At 37.9% G+C, this 27,658-nt stretch overlaps 1 protein-coding gene across 3 annotated transcripts; it reads right to left on the bottom strand.

Moving 5' to 3' along the window:
- Positions 1 to 579: 579 nt before the first annotated feature.
- Positions 580 to 27,624, bottom strand: LOC121853394 (sodium/hydrogen exchanger 9B2-like). 3 transcript variants are annotated; one of them, XM_042347459.1, is made up of 15 exons: positions 27,563 to 27,624; positions 16,195 to 16,384; positions 14,655 to 14,780; positions 13,183 to 13,338; positions 12,223 to 12,342; positions 10,771 to 10,988; positions 10,252 to 10,517; positions 9,933 to 10,115; positions 9,309 to 9,484; positions 8,848 to 9,026; positions 8,099 to 8,182; positions 7,888 to 7,971; positions 7,425 to 7,589; positions 6,390 to 6,467; positions 580 to 5,057 (listed from the first exon to the last, which is right to left on the bottom strand). In XM_042347459.1, the coding sequence occupies exons 2-15, from the start codon at positions 16,325 to 16,327 to the stop codon at positions 4,920 to 4,922; spliced, it is 2,106 nt and encodes a 701-aa protein (XP_042203393.1). In that variant the 5' UTR covers positions 16,328 to 16,384; positions 27,563 to 27,624; the 3' UTR covers positions 580 to 4,919. The 3 variants fall into 3 exon arrangements, with proteins under 3 accessions (XP_042203393.1, XP_042203390.1, XP_042203391.1); XM_042347456.1 differs by lacking the exon at positions 27,563 to 27,624 and adding an exon at positions 18,091 to 18,286; XM_042347457.1 differs by lacking the exon at positions 27,563 to 27,624 and adding an exon at positions 17,040 to 17,299.
- Positions 27,625 to 27,658: the final 34 nt, after the last annotated feature.

The following is a 27,658-nucleotide window of genomic DNA, read 5'->3' as shown; positions in this document are numbered from 1 at the left end:
CATTTACAATTTACCGACTACAAGAGTTTTTGTGCTAGTGTACAAGCAAAAGCAGTTAGTTCTAATGAGTGTATTTAACAAATACTCTAATATTACCCTCAGTTTGCACCTGGTCAGTTGCTGGTCAAATAAGCCGAAGTATCAATAAACACTCAACCTAAATTAACCTAACTTCACCATTGGTATTTGGGGTCATTTGGACTATGCCCCTATCCCAATAGTTATGTTTAGTTAAGTTAGGGCCGGTTGGGGAGAGGGTCAATTCATACCAATCCTAATACAGTAGTTATGTTTAAGTAGGTTAGGGCCTATTAGGACTGGAGACAATTCGACCAGTGACCTACTTGTTCCACCCTGTCACGAGAATGGACGAGTTGAAGTAGAGATGATAAGAACCTTCACGGGTAAGCTCACACAACACTGAGGCAACTGGCAGGAGTAAAGGAAGTCTGGCATATACACACAATATATAATGAGTCCTTTGGTTAAAATGACTTTTGTAACTTTATAAGAACAAATGTAAATTATCTCCCACATATAGAAAGGATTTATCAGGTATTCATATGTAAAACAAATGCACATTAACAACAAAGAATTTACTGATGACACAACATAACACAATCAAACCTTAAATGCAGCGACTCTGACTGGATATTCATTATCAAGCATTATGAAATTTACATTGTTTATGTAGTAACAAGTTAGGTATGGTTAGTTTAGGACACAAAGTGATATGTGTATTTAGTCTGGCCAAGAAACATACTGTACAATAATTTATTATTATAGTTTTTATTTATCATTTCACCACTTATCAGCAATTAGCTGTTTGGGCGTTTGTTCAATTCTTTGTTACTTTGTTATAACCTTTATTGTTCAGTGTTAGTCCAAGATGAAACTGGAGTACCCAGAGAAAACCTACCATGCTTGGTAGGGTCACACTGGATAACACCCTTCTCACATCTGTCCTGGACTGCAGACTGAACACAGCGATACATGCATCCCCACTATCACCTACACCACAAATTACAATATCCAGTTTGAGACACTTCACCCATGGTACTGCTCCACACTTAACATATTACTGAACAATTATAAGAATCAAAATATCTGAATAAATATTAACTACAAAATACAATGATAAATGAAGATCACTCTATTACAGCAATACTACAGGTACAGAATAAGTACTACGCTGTCCAATAATATTATACTACATAAAACAATAAACTAATAAGCAACACTCTGGTAAACAACTTTTAAAAAACACTTTTAATATTATAAAAGTCCTGTGGGTCAAAAATGGAGTTCCCATTCTAACTTTATAATTAAAATTTAAGTACAGTAGTTTAAATGTGGATAATGTGCAGTGCTTACTGTGCTTCCCATTTTGCTGAACAGAAGAAAATTACTTCTTCACTTCATGGTCTTCAAACAGCAATTACTTACACTTAACCAACACAGTTGATCTTAAAGTTTCTTATTTACATTAAGTATTTATTATCTTTGTTTCTTATAAATACACACTATAGAACTGTACTTCATTACACTAGCATTAAGTTTTATTATTGTTAAAAAGTCACGTTATATCACATGCTGCTTAACTCTACACGTATCTAACACTGTCACTGGTGCTTCCACTAATCTTATATAACCTGAATTTAATTTTAAGCATGATATATTTATCTCGTTGTACACCGTATAATAGTGACCTACTTATAATACCTAAGTCTTTATGCATTCATTTAATACAAACAATTCAAACTACAGTACACTATGACATGGCTTGACACTATGAGTTGTGCCTTGTTTTTTTTGTCAACAGTTATGTCAGTCACTCCATCAATGTCTACTACAATATTGTACCAAAATGTCTTCACTTGTTGAACTTGTCAGAAGTACTATAAATATTCTTCCTTTATGGCTGGCCTAACAGTTTTCATTATGCTGTCAACACCAGGCACTTTGTTTCTGATCATAATATCTACTGATTGGCACTAACAATATACAAGGTGTCTCAGACAAATAAATACAGACTGCCTTACAGATTTTGGTAGAGATCACATGGATATTTGTATTTCAACAATACCATTGTCCTCACCTGTGGTAAGGTTCACACATCAGCAAGTAAGGACAATGTTGTGATACAAGCAGTCACCCAATCGCCAAAAGCTCTGTAAAGCAGCATGTATGCATTTTTTTGAGAAACCTCATATAATATTAATACTGTATATCATCTATTAAAGGTTGATATGGCATTCATTCACTCCCATGTGACCATCTTGTAGTTAAGTACGGCACTATAAAAATATTTGGCATGACAGTACTAAGGGAAGAGCTGGACAATGCTCATCCACGTAACCATTAAGACCAAGAGCAATAAAATAACTGCTGTGATAATCCAATGTTTAAACAATACTTCTTGCTGGTACTTAACAAACTTCTTTAACAGTAAATATTGTTTCAATTTTACAGCTACAATTGAAAATACCATTATAATAAAAATAGTACTACAGTCTTGATACATTTCAACATAAAAGAGGCAGGCAAAATAAAATCTTATTACCGGTGCACAAAACAAATTTGTGACGAGAAAATTAAAATGTCAATAGAGTATTAATACTGTATATGGCAAAAGTAAATGCTTCCAATCTCAAAATAAAATAACTCAAATACTGAACACATATTTGACAAGAGTCACAGAGAATGAATGACAACAAGTGATGGGAGAAAATGTGTCGTTGTTGATGACTGAGCTGTGCTGTAGTAGTTAAGGGCTTACAAGTGTGAAAAATAAAGGATGTCTCAAAAAACTTAAAAAAACTATGCACACTGCCTTACAAATTTTTGTGGTGATTGCATGAATATTTGTATTGCAACAGTAACATTGTCTCCATACATTCATGTGTGAGGTCTCCCAGAGCATTCTGGGTGACCTCACACATCAACAAGTGGGGAAAACATCGCTGTTGTAATGAAAACATTCACGCTCCCACCACAAAAATTTTTAAGGCATTTATTTTTTGGAGGACACTTTATATACTAGTTAATAAAGTATTATAATGTCAGTACACTGTACAGTACAGTACTAAATTCTACCTAAAGCTGTATACAGTATTCATAATCAATGAGGTAAAAAAATTTCATTGAGTCCAGTATGTAATCTTAACCCTCAACCAGCAATTAAGGATTCCCTACTCCAATCCCATAATTTAGGATACACTGATACACATTCTTGGTCTGTTCACGGAGTTAATTATGTCTTCAAGTGCAGAGAAAACATTTGTTTCAGTTTACGCTCAGTTCCGTCATTATGCGAGACTCAACAATAAAAAAATTCACTCCTTCACTGCTACCTATAAAAAAAAACTTTGACTGCACACAAATCCGTTTTACCTTTTCAGATATAATCATATCACATTTAACTCTTGAAAACTTTTCCCCAACACACTGCAAAGTGGCCACAACAAGACCAACCAACTATCCCTTATTGTCATTAATTCTCTCTAACTGCCTGAGATGATATGTTCTGTTATGATGTTCTACTGTACAAGGGTTCAAGACACCTATTACTTTACGAGAATGAAGGAGGCATAACTGAAACTCTGTACTGTACAAAATACAAACAAGATGGGAGGTAGAAAATCTTTGGTGGAATACTGAAGAGACAGATTAATGCCAGTAAAAACATGGAGAAGGTGACCATGAAGCAAGGTGTATGGAAGACCAAGGCACCAAGTATGAAGAATATAACACAAGCTACTAAAACTATGTGAATTTTGGCACAATGCTGAGACTTAGAAATTCACAATAATGACTTGATGACAGAGGACAGTACTCTGTAATAGGCTCTATATCAATAGTCCATAGAAAAGCACATCCAAAACTGGGAATAGCTCAAGTTCTATTTTACAATGAAAAAACTAGTTAAAAGATAATGCAATTTCACTGATATGTAAGGATTATTTTGTGGGCCAGGAGGGTACAGGTATATGGGAAGAAGTTTAGGTCCAATGAGCTCTAGAACTAATAGACCCCAACCTAACTGAACTAAATCTGAGGTAAACCATTAGGACTGAGATCCTATCTTAATGGTTAAGTTGGGTTAGGTTGAGTCTATAAGAACTGGGGTCTATTTGACCAGTCATCTATAACGAGGCAGTGATATAGTTTCAGATAAACATTTACACACTGGGGCCGAGATTACAACCAACACAATGGGATCATCACCAGATGAAGGATAAACTTTTTTCATGAGGGAAAGTGTACACTGCCACCTTGAGCACCATACTCACCCCCCTCCTCACACTACAGTACACCAAAAATGTTTATGAATCATCATTACTAGTCTCCCACTTCTCTCTGGGATTTGTCAAGTTGTAGAAATATCAAAGAAAAGAACAAAAATATAAAGGAGAAAGTTGTAAACAAATGTAGGAAGCAACAGGAAAAAGGTTAAAAAACATTATCTGAAAGTGTAAATTCTTTCCAAGTGGTACATTTAAGGTACACAGCAGTACAATTATAAACAACCACAAGAGTTGACATTTGCCATAATATTTCTATGGAAGCAATTACTTCTCCACTTGTCTCGGGTCTACATTGTTTACCACATTACCCTTATATTTTTGTGTAGTTTTTTATTGCTCAGTGCTTTTTGTAGTTAAAAAAGTCTTAACAATTCGTAATTATATAATTCAGCTTTGAAGTATTAAAACAAAGGAATATCTTTCCTTAAGTAACTTTTGCAATGTAAAATAAATGAAACACTTGAGAATGATACATAAAATTAATCATAAGGACAGGAAAACATGGCACTTAAGCCTCAGTCATTCAGATTCACACTGTGACCAAGAACACACAAATATTTCCAATTTAAAATTTAAAATAAAAATTGAACTCATTACATATTATAAATATTATTACACAGTAGTTTCAGGATCATCTGGTAAATTTCTATTTGGCAATTTTTTGGCAAGGAACCTTGGACCAGTCAGTTTGATTGCTGCAGCTCCAAGGGGCGCAGTGACCAGGATGACCATCACAGCTATAGTAACAATCTGTACAGTAAAGAAAAATAGTTTATAATGACGTAGTGAAGTATATACAGTATATACAATCACCTTATTCTAGTATACAGAACAGCAAGACCTACAATTTTCCCATCCAGTTTAAATGCCTCTCACACTACCCAGTTCCACACTCTACAGTACTGATACCTGCTTCCCCGCTTCCTGTGTATTGATGCACAAGAGTTGGCATTAAAACTACATTCTAAACATGTCCATTTATGGGAATCTAACTTCATAGTTGGAGAAGTGAAGGCTGTTGAGTGCAGTACCAGCCACACTACCTTCTAGTGCACCAAGCACTTAATATTACCTGTATTGTATCTGTACTGTCCATAATGAGACATCAGGTGGTAGAGAAACAGAACAAGTAGTGTACACTTTTCCAATTTGATTGTCTATCAAAATTTATGCTGTGTTTTCAATCCTTATAACAAATGAATATTTGAGATCTCAAGTGAAATAATTGTTTTCTATTCTATCGTGTTATACCTGACAATAAAAAATTTCAATTTATTTCTAGTTAAGATTTGTAAGTGTCTTCTACAGTGTCCACTACGCTCACTTATCCAAAATTTTCTTGGACCCAATTAGCGTGGATGTTGCAGAAACTACTATACGTATTTGGTAGGGCATTTTCCTATACCAATGACACATGAGGACAAATGACATTACAGTATACAGTATGTATCAACTTGAAAGAAATTTGGTTTTGATTGAAGCAATGCTTGCATATAATTGTAACTCTCAAAATGGTTAAGCAAGTAAAAGCACATTATTGAAGCATTATTACTGTGCATCCCACTATGTAAAGCCAACCCTTTTGAGTTTCAAATATAAAACCAATCAGTTAGAAGCCCAACATAAAAGAAGTTTAGAAAAATTACAACCAGAAGACACACACAGTAAATGTGTGAGTTCATAGTCTAAAGTAAACTGCACAAAACTTGATAAAAAAAGAAAGGAAACAGTGATTGAAATCCATTTTTATGTCACACAAGAAACAAGTTTAATAGCTCATGTGTAGGATGGTATCACCAGTTATGAGCCAAGGAACACATGGGTCCTTTGATAGGTTCACTTATCTAAACAAGTGACTACACAACAGCCCCTACTTGTATAAACCCAATCATCGTTCCACCAGATAATATGAATCAAATTAAACTACAGTATGTATGTTATTTGTTTTGGGTAAACACAGTTAAAAAAGCAACAATATATGTATGCATTTCATTCCTGAATATTTTCCACGATAATATATAAACCGAGTTAGGACAGCTGAGACAATCAAATAAAAGTCAAAACATAATCTTCACTATTTACCTGCTGCCCCCGGATCAAATCCACCTTTTCACCATCATGTTGTCGGACATAATCCAGAGCCTGGGATCCAATGGCAGCCTGAAAATATTAAAAGGTAGAGGATCATATTTCAATTTCTCAATACAATAATATGAAATAAGAAGACTGTACACAGTCAACACTATTAGGTGTTCTTGACCTAAATTTTTATGCTATAATCCAAGGTGGCCTGAAGCAAGAGCACACACAGGTCTCTCCCTTCAATGATTGTTATTGCTGTTTACCTGTGTTGATTCTTACAACACCCAATTACCACATACCACATGCTTGCACCTGTAAACTGCATTGTATATACGTACAAACAGAGCCAGCCCTAGGGGTGTGCTGAGCTACACACAAAGCAGCCATGGAGGACCCTCTTAGAAATTTTATATTTATACCCTGTAAATAACTGTGACAAAACTCACCTTTTTAAAAACATATTCCCGGAACCTGAGCTTGAAAGTCTGTTTCAAACTGGTTCGATAATGAGGTCACTTGCAGTCAAAGTCAGGTCATTACTTTGTGTTGCTAGATGTTGACCATGGCCCATGTGGCCAACTGACCATACCCTAATGCCTGCCCTGCATACCAGTATGTGTGGATTGATCGATTTCACCAAAATATCTTTAAAACTCAAGAGTAAAATTCACTGTAACTTTAGATGTTCCTTTACCAAAAGGCAGGGACACAGTACAGGTAATCAGATCTACTAAGACTATATGAGAGTACAGTACTTCTAGTTAACACAATCTCACTCACAAGGTGTCATATATTATAGGGATGAATCACAAACATGGGTCATTAACAGTTGGATTGTGGACCAAATTAAGTAGAAAAAACTTGAGTGTCAATAAGACCAAAGAATGAGTAAATGGAATACCTTTTCAATGAAGTTTGTTTTGCCTGAAGTAATGTGTACAATCTCCAAGGTTTCAAAGATGTTTCCTATTCAGTACTAACATCTGTCAGGTCATATATTCTTATCCACATTTACTGTTTTTATATTATTCTTACCTGAACAGTAGCCTTTGGAAGCCAAGCAATGGCAATGAACAAACGCTCCCACACAGTGAAGGCGGTACCCATCACCACAACGAAGGAAGTGGCCACTCTCAGGGACAGACAAATTGCCAATGTCAACAACCCCCAGCCAACAGTGCCTGGATCAATGACTGCAACCTGGTGATTTTTTTTTATCAAATAAATATTCACTAATATTAATTAAGGCTCTTTAACTTTAAATCTCCCAACATGTACAGGATTAAATACTGTAAATTCATAAAGAGAGGAATGGTAGGAATAAATCTTGCACTATCATACATGAAGTTAATCAGTTAGTGATCAAAATTATAACTAGGAAGACCATATAGGCTTTTGTACTTGAATATATAATGTCTAAATTTATATCTAAATGATATAATCTAAACACTACTGAGTTTATCTGAAAAAATATACAGAATACTCTAAGTTGTCTTACATCAATTTCGGCTCCAATCAGGACAAAGAGCATCGGCTGGAAGATCTCCCACAGAGTGCGATAGTAAACACTTACATCAGCGTCCTGAGTACGAAAAACACATCTCCATCACTCAAGGGTCAATAGTTTTTTGTTTATGATGGTACATTGGGACATAGTTACTTGATGATCACATAGGTAAAGGGACTACAAACAAAATGATGCAGCTTACCTCATTCCCCGGTTTACGCCAGCCTAACCCAGCCACAAACGCAAGAGTCAGCACTGCAATGGGGCCAGAACTTTCCAAACCAACCTGAAACAATGAAGCTTCTTATTATGATGAAACATATAATCCTGCCATCAAACAAACACCTCAAAGTTAACTCTTAGTACTCTATAAAACCTTGTTGCTGTGAGATATTTGCTGCAGATATGTACATGAAATATTGTACTACTATAAGATTAGTTCTGCTACAATTTCCACATTGATGTAAAAGCAAGTCACTAAAACCAGAAAGCATTTTTTTAATATTCGATGTTAGAAATCAAACAGTAAGAGTGATCATCTCTCACACTCCATGTGCTGATAAAATACCACAATTATATCAAACATGTGTAAATAAGTAAAGCAGGTGTGGGGGGAAAAATGGTTTAGTTCAACAAAAAACAAAGTTAAGGAAAACAATGGGGGGGGGTATGAACCAAGCCTAGAAAGTCACCCTTTTAGGGCATTTAGGAATATGTGGTCCCATGTATACTGGCTGTGAGTCAGAGCTTGAGTGTACATAGGCCTATTTACATAACTAACTACACAATTTTCAGGTATACAGATGTTGTTTGTGATTCAGGTCATCTTCCATTGGCCATAAAGAATACCTCAAAAAAAATGTTGGATGGACAAGAAGAAACAAAGAACAGACTAACTGCCTGAACAGCAGTAAGCTGATAAGTCTCAAAATGATAAATAAACAACAATACCTTATGGCTGCCAAACATGCCTAAAGCACCCAGGCCAAAGATGATGATAAACTTGTAAGTGGCTCGCCTCTCCTTCTCTTTATATGGCAAGAACCAACACAACAACCCGAAGCCAATACCATACATGATGCCGGCTAATATCTCAACAGGACCTTTAAGTATGGTCCAGAACAGTGAGCCTGGAAGAAAATAGAAATATTATTGTCACCAGTCAAAATAAATTATATTAAGTTTCATTATAATCACAAGATAGTAAGAATAAAAGTTATATTAAGAAGAAGAATTTTACCTCTGACAGACACTGTAACGGACTGTAATACTGTACTGATGTGACAAATAGTTACACTGTAATCGAGAAATTTTATGGTAACTCACAGCCATAATTATGTAACAGCACCAAAAAAAATACAAACAAAACTTTCTGAGGTTATCACAATACCCTATTGGCTTTAGAAACTGACCTTCAGCAAATGTTATTCCCAACATAACACTGAAGCCAGTAATAGCAATGACATCATCAATGCTCGCTGCTGCAATTACCAGGGTTGGAATTCCTTTGTCCACACCATAACCCTCTTCGCCTAACTTCAGTAAACATGGAACGACTACTGCCGGTGATACTGCTGCAACAATAAACCTGAAATACATGGAAGGTTATACATTTATTTAAAACACTGAAATTGGAAAAGCTGCTGTCATTGGTGGAATAAGAAAAAGTGAACACAAAATTTAGGTACAGTACATTGATATAGCACCAGGTGATTACAACAACTTTGGAAAACTTGAAGGAAAGGATGCAAAAGGCTGTTAGAAAAGTTCAGGATGGAATGCTACAAAATGTACAGAGGGAAACAATACCACTCATGTGTATGAAGAGCCACAGGAAGAGACCATACTGAACTTCCATAGCTTGAAAATTAAGCTTTTTCAGTTTTTCATTATCAGTATACTGTACCTAGCTTTTCACTGTACAGTAGTTTTGTTACTTTTTTCATTATACAGGAAATATCTAAAATCGGGAGGATCATTTGCAATTACCCTGTACTCTACAGTATACTGTAACATGAGTGGGAGGCAAAACTTACCCGAGCATAAAACTCCAGCTCCAGGGGAGACCGAGGAAGAACTTGGAGACGACGCCTGTACATACTGCTTCTATTGAACATGGAAGGAAAGCTAAACGCAGTACAGTACAACTTAACTTCTTTAAGGCCACAGGATCTAACCCCAGTCCAGCACGTATTAAAATAATTATGAGGGCAATGTTCCTGCAAGAAGAGAGAGCAGCAAGTTAATACATATACAAGGACATAACTATCTATGTGACAACTCTACAATTACAGTATATGCCTTTTATCCTTTGTACATTTATATGGTACGTATACACAAAAGAAAAAATCTTACCTTAAAGAAGATGACCAGTATGCATCAATATTGTGCCCAACAGCATTTATTCCTGGTATACTGCTGAAGAGTATACCCACCACCAGGCTACCCAGCAGTGGTGGCAAGCCTACAAAACTGGCTGCTTTACCAGCAAGCATTGCCATCACATACAGTACCAGGAGGCTGAAGAAGTTACCACCAGGGAGAGCCATGTCACCAGTAATGGAGATCAGACAACCCCACAATGCCAGGCCTGCCACCAACCATATGAGACAGTCTCCCACCTGGTGACATGTACATTATATATTTAACTTATTATGCTCTTATAATACTTTTTACCAGGCCTGGAATATCAAGAAAGGGTAATAACTCAATGGCCATATGGGTTTATATGTTAAACACGTAACAGCCCTGAGACTACCTGCCAAAACCAATCTAAAATTGGTAAAATGTCCCCAAAATGTTAACCAAGTCACAACAGTTATCAAGATCAAACAATTCAAATACTTGCAAAAAAAAAAAAAAAAACTATCTTACTCTGCCATGGGGTGGGCAAGTGAAGGAGTACTTGACAAGCTCGCCCACTGTGGGATGCTCTGGTAGTTTATGATGACTCCTTAAAAAATTCTTGCAACAATTACACGATGAGATCAACTTGTGAGAATACTTTGTACGGGAGTCCTCACTGTCTGAGAGCTTCTTCTCACCTGATTCTCTGTCCCAGCCTTGTGAGTTCTCTTCTATTATTGTTGACCCTGTTAAATAATATAGTATAATCACCACATTAATCAGGAACCCCAGTACTACTCAATATATTAATAGTTTATTCAGTCTTGTGATCCCTTTCTTGGGTGCAGGAATGACAGAATCACCAGAGAAATACAGACACTTCCATACATACTCAAACATCATGTCTGTCTTCTTCAGTCTTCCCTCCTTTTTAACATAATGTGTATGTTCTTAATACATGTACATGGCATAAGTCACCCAAGATAATCCAACAATTGTGTCTGTTTCCTAAATTTTAGTGTTGAATTAAATCATTGAATTTATTGATCCATTAATTACATATATTATTTGGTGACAATCTGTCGAAGGTGTTCAAGTGTCAGTCAATAGTTATACAGCACTTGTGTCTGACTCTGCTAACACAGTATCAAGAGTCTTCCATAAAATTGATAATTACGTGAAGTGGATACTGTACTACCATGAACACGTGTCCAAGGAAAGCATTTCATAAATTATATTATGTGTCAGTTTATTAATTTCTGAAAATACCTGTAGTGTACACTAACTTACATCATTATTCTCCAAGACTCAAAGTTATTAAATCTACAAACAAGCTTTCAATGCATCATCTTTCTTCTACAATCACCATATAACTTACAGTCCCCCTCAAACTCACATGAGGACAATTAGACTCATCATTCACACCACCACAAACGCTGTCATTGAGCCATTTGCCCGATTATTACTCATTCTTTATTTTCCCTCATTTAAATAAAAGAAAATTATTCCATGTTCTTAAATTTCCTATTCAGAATGTTCAAATCTTCCAGAAAATATATTATTTCACAAGGTAGATTATTAGATGACAGGTACTCTACTGTACTGCATTGCTTTAAAACTCATATTTTTTTTTTTACTCTCAAGCTCTTTCCCCAAACACTGACTCTTATACTGTACTTCCTTTGTTGCCATTTATTCATTTATTTATTTAGTCATTACAGTATTGGGGTATTATTCATAACATGCTTACTCACATATTTAAAATACAATAGCACATAATATTTTTCTCTCATCAATGAACTCGATTTAAAAGTCAAATATATCATTAGCTGTGTTATAATCCTAGGACCATACATGGTTGTTGGTCAGGTGAGGTACTGACCTAAGAAACCCAAACCTGACCATTCAAACTGGGTACACCTGACCCGACACTAAAGTAAATTATCTCTTCATCTCCTTGACACCTCTCAGACAACTTACCAATAGGCAATGTTCCAGCTTCACTGTATGTGCCACGCCGGCTGTCTGTGGCTGAGGAGACGTAGGCATCCATTAGTGATCCATCAGTGCTCGCCCCACGACTGTGACATAAATCCCGACCTGAAAACAAAACATCTATAGTATTAGATTGTTTACGTAATTCTTTGATTTCTGATCACCAATATTTATGGTACTGTACTGTACTGGTAACTGGTTGATATAATCATGCAGTTGTTGATGGTATGGATTCTCCTGATGTAGGGAGTTTATATTTCTGTGTACAGTCTGTATTCATATGAATGGTGAAATACCTATTCTTAATTTGTAAATGGCAGCCATCATCTGTGAAAGTTTCATGCTCCTCAGCTGACATATGGTGTAGGTCTCTTGTTTGATGACCCAAAGGTTACATAATGGCATTTCATGTTTTAATTCTCCATATAATTTTTCCACTCTTACAAAAACCTCTTTCCCAATACAGCATACCACTGGGTAGCTAAAATCTTGAGCAAAACCCATGATCCTTCACCCACATCATCTATTATTTCTTGATGCCTCACCAAATGTGATCTTTTAAAGAGTTCCCTATCCACAATACTAGAACACATTTTGATTAATTCTTATCAGAGTAAAATGATCAAAGAGCAATAGGCTGGATCAGACACACCTTTACTTAGTAGCTAGCGTCAAACCTGCAAACCCTGGCAGGTAATACAAAGAACTGAGACCAGCATAAAAAAGGAGTGTCAAAAATATTTTTATCTAATCTGAGATAACAGTAACTCTTATCACCTCTTCATCTTACCCACAGCTTTGATATGAGAGCTTAGGCCTATGATAAGGTAAACACAAAAACATGTAATCTTAAGCCTATCTAACTTACCAACAACACACAGCCTATCTTTCCAAAAACCATGTAATTTTATCTTCCCAACAAGACAGAACCTTCAGACAACCTACCCGACATACGACCCACGGAAGCTTCACAGGAGGAGACCTGGCTGGCCCCTCGACTGTGGCACATGTGATGTCCCCCGGCAGTGGAGTTACTGATGGTGGCTGAGTCACCATCTCCAACACTATTAACCAGCCCAGGCTTACTATCACACCCTCCACCTGTAGATATGAAACTTAAACAGTATAATGGAAATTACTTACACGTTACTCTATAATCTTTTAATTTGTTACATTTGCTCATCACATTTTTGTACAGTGTGAATTGGGGAGACAAAAACATAGAAACAGTGTAAGTTTATGAGAGTGGTTTAAGATACTGTATGAATAAAAAGCAGCAAGAAAGTGGTAAAACAATAAGTACAGAACATAGAATACTGTATAAATAAGCATCAAGGAAACAGGAACCTGAAGAATCTCTTTAGAAGTTACACCTTAAATGGTAGCCAACATGAATGGGTGTTTCATATTCCTTGTGTTTCAGTTTTTGTACATATGGAGGGAGCTTAGGGAATTCTTACCTGCTATTTAAGGGTTAATAATGTGTTAAAGTTCACTGGAAGATGTATTGAAGTGACACTTATAAAACAATTACAGTATCAGGAGGAAAATGGAAAAACATGGTGCGGTGTTTTCCAAATTTATTTTTACAATTTCCCTCCCTCCCTCCCTATCTATTTTCTTTGCCACTTCTTCCTCACTTCCACTCCCTCCCTCCCTCCACCCATTCTTCTTACCCTTCTCTTCACTCCCCCTCCATCTTTCCTTCCCAACCTCCCTCCATCTATTCTTCTTCCTTTCTCCTCACTTCCCCTCCCTCCCTCCCTTCCTCCATCTATTCTTCTTCCCTTCTCCCTAGCAGCAAGTAGAGTTTTAATAATTAAATTAAACAAAACAGAATAAGAGAGAGTGAACACTAATGTACTTCCTCGGTCAGCTTTGCTCCCTGTTATAAAGAGATTAATGAGAAACTTCCAGCTTTTTGGAAGATCATAGCATATTTTCATCATTCTAATATACAGGTGACCGAGAAAATGTATACAAACTGTCTTACGGATTTTCGTGGAGATTGCATGAACACTTGTACATTAATATACTAACAGCAGCAGTGTCCTCATTTGTGGGAGACCTTGCACATCAACAAGTGAGGACAATGTTGCTGTTGTAATAACGTATAAGCATTCAAGCTGTCTCCAAGAAAATTTGCAAGTCAATGTGCATACATTTTCCTGAAACACCCTGTCGTTTTTCATACATAATAGCAAATTAATTACAATTAAAATCACAGTGAAACCTTCGTCTAGCAGACCAAGACCTAGCGGATATACAGTTGTCCGAGAGCTGGGGTTTCATATCTAACGGACCTCAATCTGACGGTCTTCCCTCTCCACAGTCTGTTACATGGAGCTTTCACTGTATTACATTTCTCCAGCTAATAACTAGTTACAAGGACCCAGGTTCATTAGAGTATCACCAACCTTTTTCTGTAGCTTCATTATGTACATGGTTCTCTTCCACAGCATTATGTGTTAGAGAGGACGAAGGGATGTCAGGCACTCGTGGCTCAGGCATGTGGGACGGTGGGGTGTCAACAGAGGCGGCAACTAGAAGAGGTAAATAGTCATCTATCTATTATCATATCTATCCTCCGTTATATGCGGTGGATCAAAGAGCACACAACCTTCAGTGATACGGGGGAACAAAAGGAACGATTGAGGCAAGATAACTGCACAAAATGATAAGAAAAACTATAAAATTCAAATATGTAACACAAATTATGCAATGGCTAAACAAGTGAAAAGAGATTTGTGGGATATGATTCACAAGATGATGAAAACAAATTGAGAATACTAACACCAACCTTAAAACAAGAAAAAAAATACTGTAAAACATACATAAAAGATCCACTTTGTATACATCTTAATATCCTTCATCCATCCCAGTCTCTCTGTTCCACACCTTCAATTTTAGCCAATAATATCTCTGCCAAAGTGTAAACTGACACACAGATGGACAATACTAATACCTGTATTATACTTTCCATAAGAGGAATATAAAAACATGTATACATTTACTGTTCCACAAGCAATGCCCTGATGCATACATGGAAAACAGTCAGTACCTTACAGTAGAGCTTCCCTATCTTAATTTATCTCAAGTGAGCATCAAGATAACAATATCAATGATCTCAACTTAGAAAGTGAACAAGATTACTAATACTCCCTTTTTGTACACCATACAGTATATACTGTATATATACAGTATATACATATATATATATATATATATATAGCTGCAATAGATATATCCTACACTGTGAGGGTTTTAGCTGGAGAAGTAATAGGGGTTCTGTGATGGAGAGCTCCATGTCTGTACTCCATGAGGTGACAACTGAGAATGACTTCAATTCTATGGGATGGTTTGCACCAAGAGCGTGCTGTTGAATATCATTGTGCAATGGATTGCTTAACGGTATAGCAGAGGGCTTGTTTGTTTTTTAGCACACTTAGTTCTAGTGACTTATATTCATGTTCAACCTCTAATTGATTTTAATTATCTGCAATGTTTGCATGTGTCCTACTCTTAATTTTACTTGCTTTAGAGTGCCAGAAGATGGTTTTACTTTTCATTATACTGTATATATTTCACTTCAAGCAAAAACACCAAGTACCAAAGAAAAGATATTGTATTGGTACCAAATACCACGTATAGGTGCCAAGTACCAGAAACTGGTATTAAGTACTACACCAGGTACAGGTATGAAATACTGCACCAAATATTGATACCAAGTGCCAGGTACTAAACACCAGATACTGTACTGGTATCAAGTTCCAGGTACTGTACTGACACCAAGTATCACATGTACTAAAATTTAAATTAAGTACACTGATATTAATGAAGATAATTATCTCTTTAGAGGGGAGGGGTTTCTGTCAGCTGAATAAAATCGTCTGGCATTAGCCAGAATAAAATACCTAAGGGCTACAATGCCTTCTAAGGGGTTAAAGACTCACTCACCAGAAGTGACTGATGACCGCTCACTGTCGTCCGGAGATTCCATCAGCTGCAGGGCATTGTTGACCTTGGCATGTTGGCTCTCTGTTGTGTCATGGATAAACAGTGGGTCCTGTGAGTCAGAACTCCCCTCCATCTCACCTACAGTATGTTATTGTTGCTCTTTAGTGGGACTTGACTATATCAAATTCATCTGAAAATTCATCAATCATATGTAAGCATAAAACAGTGATACAGTATAATATTATAAGATGCTACAGTATAGTACAGTACAGTACAGCACATTATGGTACTCTGCATATCTTCCCTCACTCTCCCCTTTACTACACACCAAGGAAATAATCAAGTGTGGGGCAACACAGAGCACACACTGCCTGACTAAAACCCAGACTAAGTTATATACTGTACAGTACAACGTGCAGTACAGACTAATGAAAATTGACATACCACCTCAAACAATATAGTACTGTACTGTAGTGGAGTACTGTATATAACTCACTGGTTCATACCTCCTAAAATTAGTTAATAGTCAACGATAAATTTTTTCAATTCACCATATACATGTTTTCCATCCTCCCCTTACAGGTTAAACATGGACCAGAGTCCAAATCAAACATTATTTTAGTGAAAATCTCAAGGAAAATAAACTAATAGCTATAAAGGGTGCACACCTAAGACACCTTTACCATGACCCAACCAAATGTCTCACAACAAAGTAACTGACCGAATAGCTATAAGCTAATTAGTCATGAATTTATAAAGCTTGTACAGTACTTGTAGTTAATGGATAGTGTCACAACATCTGTGTAGTTATCATGAAGTGGTGGCCAAGTGGACACTTCACTCACCTCTTATCTTATACAGTAGGTCACTGATCTGTGTTCGGGATGACACCCAAGTCCACCCAGCTGTGAATGGGCACCTAACTTTAAAACTGGAAAGTATAGATGGCTCAGTAAAATGTCCACCATACTGCCTCAGTGTGCTGTATCCACACTGCCCCCGACAGAACACCAGGCTTATGGTAACCACTTTACTGTTAACATTTATCCATTACATCAGGTTTGATGATGTAAGTTTGGTTGGTTTTAGACAGATAAATAGATATATACATACGAGTACATAAATGCATAGAATATATAAATATTGATAGAGATATTTATCTATTTCGTCTGCCAATAATGTGTCCAGAAACTATAGCTTTGTCCACATATATACAATACTACAAAATCTTTGGTAAATTTTTACTTTAAGACATGAGTCCCTAGGGGTTGACCAATATGTTTTTCCAGTGTATTTTGGTGTTTTAAACGAATCTGACCTTCATTTTTGGCGGAAATTTATAGTGTTTGCCCCCCCCCCAATAATAATGGGGGAGAGCCTGGGAAATCGGGGTTTTTGGTTGGGGGAGAAAACAAAAACGAGTCATCTGACCTAACAAAACCTAACCTAACTCCTAACCGGGGGCTCTGCCCCCAGTAGGCCTAGTCTGACCCCTAGCTGAGGGCTCCGCCCCCGGTAGGCCTAGCTTAAACTAACCTAAATGTTTCAATAGCTAAAAACTCAGGGGAGCGCCATGTCCAAAAGTAAAATAATACCAAATCTCAAATTACGTGACCAGTTTCCGAAATAGCGTCAAGTTGTGAAGATAGGACATGTGTACAGGTGTTGTCTGACACCTACCTCATCTGTCATTAACGAATGTGTGCAAACTACCTCTTCATTACAAATAATTACATTGCACGGAATAATAATGATTCAAATTTAAGCTGTAGCCACATACGTTACATTTATCATATAAGATTTTTTATCACTCCTTATTTTGAGGTTAATGTGCTGATCAACTACAAAATGTAAACAAACTTGATTATTGTTGATTTTATCACGAGGGGATCTTACCTTAATATACACACAGCTCACAGATGACATTCTTACACGTATATATTAATAGTAGTTAAGTAACATGGCTTAGATGAAGATAAATGACTAGATGTGATCGATAAGGTGTGTTGATCACCTTCCCCTCAGCCGCTGGGGTCCTCCTGAACTACGAAAAACAACTAAACCAGGATAGTCTTTATAATATTAATATATTTCCGCTAGGTCAATATTTTACTGTCTATTTTAATGTCTACACTAAAGCTTATATATCTATTATGAAAATATAGATGATTAAATAAGTACTAAAAAAACAATATGAGCTGTTGTCCATAACTGTCTTGAATACCGCTTATACGTCTATAGTTATACAATGAATAATGCAGAACTTTTATATAAAACTTTTAATAATAAACACAGGTAATAAATGGGTTCTAAAAACATTAACCTTAGTGATAATCGCTGCTCAAGAAGGTGGATTAGATTGTTTTTGTGTTTCAGAAGGATGTTTAAAATATACCACGGAATAGGACGAAGAGGTCATTCACATTTCAAGAGGCATGAATCAGTAAAATCAACCATAACTTGTCTTACACTGGGGTAATCAGATTAGGTTAAGCTCGGGTCATCTCGTCGCCTAGAAAATAGCTGGTTAATTCTACAACAGTTACATAACAGTTGAAGTGTTATTAACATTTACCAAATGTGTGGCGGAGGAGGAAATCTAATATGGAGCGGAAGCCTTAGGACACCCCTCGTTCACTAGCTACACAACCTTCCTAAACCTTAACAAAGTTATCCTGTGAATTTATCTTCTTTATATATTTACAGCTGATTACTGATGTTCAAGGCAAATATATTCATGACAGCCTTGAGCGTTTTTCTTAAAATAGAAAAAAATTAAGATGGCCGCTTCTGAATCGTATAAATATACTTAAAGGTTATTACTACAGTATATTACCATGATAATATAAGCAGTAATAGGTAGATGGGGACGTGTTGTAAACGTTATAGACAGAAGGGGGTCGTGTTGTTACAGTTATAGACAGAAGAGGATCGTGTTGTAACAGTTATAGACAGATAGACAGAAGGGGGTCGTGTTGTTACAGTTTTAGACAGAAGAGGATCGTGTTGTAACAGTTATAGACAGAAGGGGATGTGTTGTAACAGTTATAGACACAGTTTTAGACAGAAGAGGATCGTGTTGTTACAGTTTTAGACAGAAGAGGATCGTGTTGTAACAGTTATAGACAGAAGGGGGTCGTTATAGACAGAAGGGGGTCGTGTTGTTACAGTTATAGACAGAAGAGGATCGTGTTGTAACAGTTATAGACAGAAGGGGGTCGTGTTGTTACAGTTATAGACAGAAGAGGATCGTGTTGTTACAGTTTTAGACAGAAGAGGATCGTGTTGTAACAGTTATAGACAGAAGGGGGATGTGTTGTAACAGTTATAGACAGAAGGGGATGACAGAAGGGGGATGTTGTAACAGTTATAGACAGATGAGGGTCGAGTTGTAAAATAAGAGCATAAATCTTAACAACACCAGTGAGCAGTTAAAATAATAAAACGTGGTCTGAGTAACACACCTCACACGGGAAAGTGGGTTAACGTATCAGCATCTTGCAGGAACTAAGTCGAAATACCTGTTTAAAGCGAAATATGTTCACACCTGGACTTGGTTGGTTTAGGAAGTAACATCCTTCTGCACACGACCACGGGGTCACCTGAAGATTAGATGCCCTAGCTTATATCAACCTGAAGATTAGCCGGATCATCTGAAGATTAGACATCTGAGGTTATTTCACAGATTAACCAGATTCCAGTTAGATTAGGCGCCACAGTTTATTTCAAGTGATGATTAAAGTCGACACAGTTCAGCATCCATCCACCCCACCCCGCCGCCCACTGGTGTAAACATTTGAGCAGCGATCACAAACTCCCCAGGCCATTCAAGGTGTCTCGTCGAGTGGGCCCTAGTCCTAACAGCTAATCCTGATCTAACGTTTAGACCTGGGGCCCAGAGCCGGATCCAGGCCGATTCACCAATGTACTTGCATCGCTCAAAAAATTCTCAACCTATGCAAAGGTATCATTATGCATCGGTCCAATAATATTGATCTATCAGTAACGTGATCACATTGTCAGTGTTATGGGTAAAATGCGCCAAAAGTGCTATAGGTGAAAATCTTAGTGTTTTTGTCTGAACTTATCACTAGAAAATAAAGTCGAATTATGTTCTCTACTATAAATTGACCAGGATGAGAGGCCTCGGTCCATACCCGTTGTCCACATATATTAACAACAGGGAACCAGTCTACTACAGCCAGACCCTCGGAAATTTGTGAAAGTTTCAGATGGCGAACAAAGATTAGGCTAGTTTAGCAATTGTATAGGTCATAGAATGGTAAATGCATTTATTTTACATTGAATTTAGTTAAGAATGAGGGTCAAATTCTAGTAAAGGATAGCATTCGATATTTGTTCTAATGATAAGTTCAGACAAAAACACAACGATTTTTATCTATGACTCAGTTACCCAGAGAGTTTAGAACGCCTGCAATTGCCTAGCTTATATTAATGGCAGGTAAGGAGTGACTTCATTGAAGTTTACAAACATTTCAGAGGACACTACTCAGTCGAGTGTCCATACCTGGAGCTGGCGGACCCTCGCCCCACAACGGGTCACAGCTCAAGGTTGAAGAAGCCACAAATCCAGAAAATTGTGAGGGCAAATTTTTTTCCGAGTGAAAATTGTGAACTCGTGGAATAATCTGCCAGTGTTGTGACGGCAGCAAGTGTGAGCTCATTCAAGACCAGACTTGACCAACACTGGAGCAGGTACAAACACATTCAGGAGCCAGTGCATGCCCAGTACTTGCCAACTGTGCCCTCTGTAAGAGACGCGACCGACCGCCCAAGTGGCTAACAAGACGATCAGAAGCGAAAAGGATAAAAAAGATAAAGAATTAAAATACGGCGTTGCGGAATGAGCCTTAAAAATTGTATCGATTCTTTGAAAAAAAAAATGAAAGATTGCATCAATCAAATATGAGGTCTGGGGCCTGCCTTGGGGCCCCAGTCTTAATGGTTATGTTAGGGCCTGTTATGACTGGTCACTGTTTAACATGCAACAGGTGAATCCAGGCCCGTTGGTCAGATGTAATCAGGCGGAGTTAATATAATGTGAGGTTAACATCACACGGTTTACGGTTAGTTTATACACCTTATTCCCCCCACGTTGTAAATACTCGTATATAATCTGAACCTTAGCCTACTCACTCTAGCTACTAAGTACAGTCACTGTATAAAATTAACACATTATATCCACACATGATAACTGTACAGAGCAACACTTCACCCTCCAGCGCAGTGATGATGAAGAGCCCTTGTAACTGGGGATGTAAGACTCCATTTAACTGGTTTAATTAAGTCGAAACATAGAGATAACAACCTTAATTAATATGAAAATCACACTGAGGCAATTCATGAACTAGAGACATCTGCATTTAGTACAAATAAGCAGAAAACAAATTGCCTAACATAATATTTTAATAACAATAATAATAAGTAATAATAATAATAATAATAATAATAATAATAATAATAATAATAATAATAATAATAATAATAATAAATAATTGATATCTTGGCCATTTGATCAAGGATAACCGACAAAGCTATTTAGATTAATTAAACCAATCTTGGGTTGTGAGGAATCTTCACCGTAAAACCTGGCTCTCGGCGTCTGGTTATGAAAGGTTAAACCATGAATGTTTTGTTTTGTCTTCTACTTGAGGACAACAGGGTGCATCTTTACTGATATTTCCATGCAGAATAAAACCACAATCTTGATGTTGTAGATTAAATGGGATAAATAAATGGGTTCCAAATAATTACCAGGTGAAAGAAGAATTGGACGTAGGAAGCATTAGGAACCTTGATTCGAGACACCACGAAAGACAAACTCTGTGTGTGTGTGTGTGTGTGTGTGTGTGTGTGTGTGTGTGTGTGTGTGTCCTCATATAAAATCGGACCTATATATCTCCCTATAGTTAAGGTAATGGAATAACGTCTACCATTTTAACTGGGGTCTCAAGGGCCCTAAATATTCCTGCCCTGATTTCCGTTCAATGATAGGAAGCAGGAAGCAAAGGAGGAACAATAATAAACTGGAAGAAACAAATTGGAAAGTGTATTGTATGAGAATGGTGTCGCAATGAACAAAGTCTGTGAGGGTTGGGTGTTGAAACCAGGAGTAAGAAAAACTCTCCCAGCCACGAACTAACCTGACAAGATGTTACGATTGTGAAGTTAACAGAAGCTGGAGAATTGATGTGTGACTTCATGTGGGTCTTTGTCTGGTGGAGCATTGGCGGAGACATTGTCTGATGGGATCGTCTATACTGGGGTTGTGAGTGTCCATCTACGATCCTCACCAACCACACACACACACACACACACACACACACACACACACACACACACACACACACACACACACACACACACACACACCTACAAGGCTACCACAAGTTAAAAAGGTAAACTATTTGACAAGTTAACTGCAAAGAAATATATCTTGACTTTCTTGGTCATCCTTGGTAAATTTTTCTCACTGCTTACCATTATTTGTATATCTGCATTATCTGTATACCCAGGGGCGGATCCAGTGGGGTCCTGGGTGGGCTCGCTGTGCTCGGCATGTTCTCTCACCCATAACCTCTTGGACCACCCCACTTTTGAGATTCCTGGATCCGCCTTTGATGCCTTCATTGCCAATGCCTCTATACAGTACACATGTTGAACCGCATTCCTGCATTGTCTATACACATGCTGAACGGTATACCTGCATTGTCTATACAGTATACATGCTGAACTGTATACCTACATTCTCTATATACACGTTGAACTGTATACTTGCAGTCTATACACACATTAAACTGGATACTGACATTTTCTATAAACATGATGAACCAATTGTAAACTCCCATGACGAATTTATTAAACAGATGTATCTATCTATCATAACACGACCACCGCGAGACTTGGCAGACAGCCTGGACCAACACTCCCCCAGGGGCCAGTCATGCTCACCTCACTCGCTGTCATCACGGCTATATAAGGAGGTCAATAATACTCCTCAACCTGTGACCTGATACTTTACCACCACAGCCGAGTGTCTGTCTTACACCACAGCCGAGTGTCTGTCTTACCACCACAGCCGAGTGTCTGTCTTATACCACAGCCGAGTGTCTGTCTTATACTACAGAACATTCATGCAGTTGGTCATCTTCCTTGTGCAGGTGTATGCTCGTCTTGTAGTGGCGGGTTTAGTGATGCCCTGTTCTTCCCTGGGTGTGTAAGAGGTGCCGTTATCTCGATGTTAGCTGTGGGTATTAAAGAGTGAGTAAAGAGGTGTTTATGACAATAGTGGTATACCGATGGTGTTTGGTTCACTTGGTGGCTGGAGGCGTTAAGAGAATATTACCCGGGGAGGATCTGGTGTACGTTGGTGGAGTCGTTGAAGTGGGAGTTGTTGTTGTTTGGTTGGGTGTAATGGGCTGTGACCCTTATTACCACAGCTGCAACAGAGTAGAGTCTAATTTCCCTCAAACTAACAGTCACTCGCACTACCACATGTTGCGCTTCTCCACACAAATTCCACACAGTCGCAGTTCTATATGTGTGATTGGCTCAAGTTCTGACACATGTAACACGACGTTTGTTCTGTACCTTATAATGTGCACAATGAGAGAGTTCGATAGTCTCTCTCTGCAGGATATGATCACCTGGTTCCTGGGTGTGTTACTTCTCGGGCGTGAGAGTGAAGTAGTGGTTCATTTCTTCTTACTCTGGTTATTCTCCTTTTGCGAGTGTTAAGCTCTATTTTGAGGTTTACTGACTTACGGTTCTAGTTTTCACCACCTGGGGCAAGGCTCTAGAAATTCTTCCTCGTCAACTTCCGCGTTGATTGTTGATGGGTTCGATTCGTCCTTCCCCTCAGTCAAGGTTAGCTGGGTATCTCTTTCCTTATTGTCGACTTTCTTGATTCGTTTTAAGGACATCTTCCGTAACGGTTGTTAATGAGGACGATCCGTTTTGGATTAGGTAGTTGACATTTTCTAATTCTTAATGTGTTATTTCACTTCTAGTAGAGTAGTCGCCTATCACTTCACTGGCATGAACTAAGAAAAAGGTTTAATAATCATACACGTGACCATAAAACAGCGTGTTCAGTGTGTTGAGATAGTCAGTAGGTGGCAACACTATGAGGATGCAGTCACCGCCGGGAGTCCCCACCGTCACCCCCAGGCCACTTTACTTAACTATATTAACCCTCAAATTTTATATACGTATATGACTAAGTTTAATAATATTTCACATCAGTAAATGTAATTAATCTATCTGTATACACTCCCTCTCTCTCTCTCTCTCTCTCTCTCTCTCTCTCTCTCTCCTGACCTACAATAGACTCATTGATATTGTTGCTAAGCATCTCATCTTCATAGCGGTTAGGTTAGGTGAGCGTGGAATGCAAAACACCGCATTGTATATGCATATATGCTGAACTGCATACCTGCGTTTTATATAATTATACAGAACATCGTAAACTACATGTGAATTTGTATAACATTTATTATTATTATTATTATTATTATTATTATTATTATTATTATTATTATTATTATTATTATTATTATTATTATTATTATTATTATTATTATTATTATTATTATTATTGGTAGTAGCACAGGTAGTAGAAGTATCAGTATTATTATCGTCATTATTATTACCATTATTATAATTATTATTACTATTACTATTACAGTATTACAAGGTCACGTGTTCAGACTGTGGAGTGAATAAATTACATGTGTCAGGGCATTCGTGGTGTAACTTCAACATTGACCAGCACACACCTCTAAATAAGGGAAGTGAGGGACGTACCTTGTACGTGCTGCAGTCATATTGTAACCACATATGTTCAAGTACAAGTGACACAGGAGACTTAACCCTTTGTGTAAGATGATTTAACCCTTTAAGGACGATGGTTTAACCATTTAAGGGCGATATTTTAACCATTTGAGGACGATGGTTTAACCGTTTGTGGAGGATGGTTTAATCGTTTGAGTACATTAGTTTAGCCCGTTGAGGACGATGGTTTAACACTTTGAGGATGATGGTTTAACTCTTTGAGAACGATGATTTAACTCTTTGAAGACGATGGTTTAACTTTTGAGGACGATGGCTGAACCGTCTGAGGAGGATGGTTTAATCGTTTGAGGACGTTAGTTTAGCCCGTTGAGGACGATGGTTTAACCTTATGAGAACGATGGCTTAACACTTAGAGAACGCTGGTTTAACCCTTTGAGGAGGATGGCTTAGCCCTTTGAGAAATATATGACTGATTAAATCCTTCTCGTTATGATTCATTTGTAATTCTCCTTATTTTAACCCATTAATTGGTGCTCTCATTCTTAAAGGTTCGTAAGTTTAATATTTTAAGTAAGTAATTATATCTGTCAAAATCTTAATTCCTACAGCAGACATAAACGTTCATAACCTATATTGTATTTATGTAATCTATGTATTTATAATAAAGTAAGTCATTTATTTTTTTATCTATGCATTTATTTATTCCTACGTTTATTTTGTATCGCTATCAACGTTCATAAATCTTATCACGATACTACTACAACTGTATTCCTGTACTCGAGTTTTGAATGCACTCAGAAATACAGTGAGTCCTTCCTGCCTGAAGTTATTGAATACCATCTTTATTATTATCATCACCATCATTATTAATCATCATCATCATCATCTTTCATACCTCACACAACAATAATTATCATTCACCTTCAAAAACTACAGCTGCATTAGTATAATCTAAAAGAACAAAAAAACGAACATTTAAAATACATTACTTCACATTCTTGCCCATTTACGTCTTTGTTTACGAATTCCTAACATTATTTACCTTGCTCCTTCCCCTCTCCCTCCCTTCCCTCTCCTCTCCCTACCCCCCCTCCACCCTCCCTCTCCTCTACGTCGAGCAAATCAACAGGCTCTCCCACTCACCATCCTCGCCAAGGTTCTTCGCGTTCCTTGTCTCAGGAATTTATACAAAAAACAGGTAATTTTTTTTTCATAAAGAGATGCCGAGTGAAGCCTCAAATTGAATCACTACACAACGGTTCATGGGTTAAGTTTCCATATAGCTAACTGCTTCATTCCCCTAAAAGGTTGATGAGTTAAGGTTTCCCATTAGCAATTTAGTGATGTGTGAACGCGTCTTAATTGATTCACTTAGGGAAGGTGTTGGCCAATGTATATGGTGCTGAAATTACCTTGGTACTGTACACAGGAATTTAATACATAAATGTGTGAGATTCTGGGGTGAAGGTCATACGTGCAAGGTGTGTGAGGGTGGTGATGGGGAGGTAAGCTGGTGGGGAGGTAGGTGGTGGGCTGGGGTGATGGTGGGTAGGTTAGGTGGTGGTTAGGAAGATGGTGGGGTGATGGTGCGGAGGTAAGGTGGTGGGTAGGAAGATGGTGGGGTGATGGTGGGGAGATAATGTGGTGGGGAGGTAAGGTGGTGGGGAGGTGGTGTGGGGGTGGTGGGGTGAGGTGGTGGGGAGAAGGTGTGAAGGTGGTGGGAGGTAAGGTGGTGGGGGTAAGGTGGTGGGAAGATGGTGGGGTGATGGTGGGGGATGTGGTGGGGAGATGGAGTGGTGGGGAGGTGAGGTGGTGGGGAGGTAAGGTGGTGGCGAGGTGATCAACTACGCACACTATGGAGCCCAGACGTATAATTTTCCACGAATACGTACTGTACTTTACTGTACTTGCTGTACTTTACTGTTACAATATAACTGTAACACTGAATCACTCTATCATTGTAACACTGTACCGTTGTTACAGTGTACTATGGCAATACGGTATTAACGCTTCTTTGTAACACTGTACCTTTGCAACACTGTACTACTATAGCACTGTATCTGTAACACTGTATCTATGTAACACTTTACCACTGTAACACTATTTTTGTAACACTGTACCATTTTAACACTAAATCTGTAACATTGTATCTATGCAACACTGTACTATTGTAGCACTCTCTGTAGCTCTGTATCTTTGCATCACTGTATCTTTGCAACACTGTACCACTGTAACACTATCACTGTAACACTGCGTCACCCTCATTTTCATGATTACCATCACCCATCATAATCACTATCACCTTCACCACCACATTCACCATCACCACTGCCACCAACACACAAAGCAATCATCTTCACCAGTATCACCACCATAACCACCTCACCATCATTACCATCATAATTACTCCCACCATCAACATCACTACCATCACCATCACCATAATCACCATCACTACCGCCACTAAAATCACCACCATCACGATTATCATCACCATCACCACCCCCACCACCACCATCACCCCCACCATCACCATCATCACCACTACACTCACCGGTGCGTGCCGTGTGTTTCACAGGGTTGTCAGCGACTTACTGAGAACTTGGTGCCTGGTGCCTGACCTCCACCACCACTACCTCCACCACCACCA

The sequence above is a fragment of the Homarus americanus genome, unplaced genomic scaffold (genome assembly GCF_018991925.1).
Source record: "Homarus americanus isolate GMGI-L3 unplaced genomic scaffold, GMGI_Hamer_2.0 scaffold4896, whole genome shotgun sequence".
NCBI classification, from domain to species: Eukaryota; Metazoa; Arthropoda; class Malacostraca; order Decapoda; family Nephropidae; genus Homarus; species Homarus americanus.
Note: the sequence above shows the minus strand (reverse complement) of the source record. Positions and strands in the feature narration are given on the sequence as shown.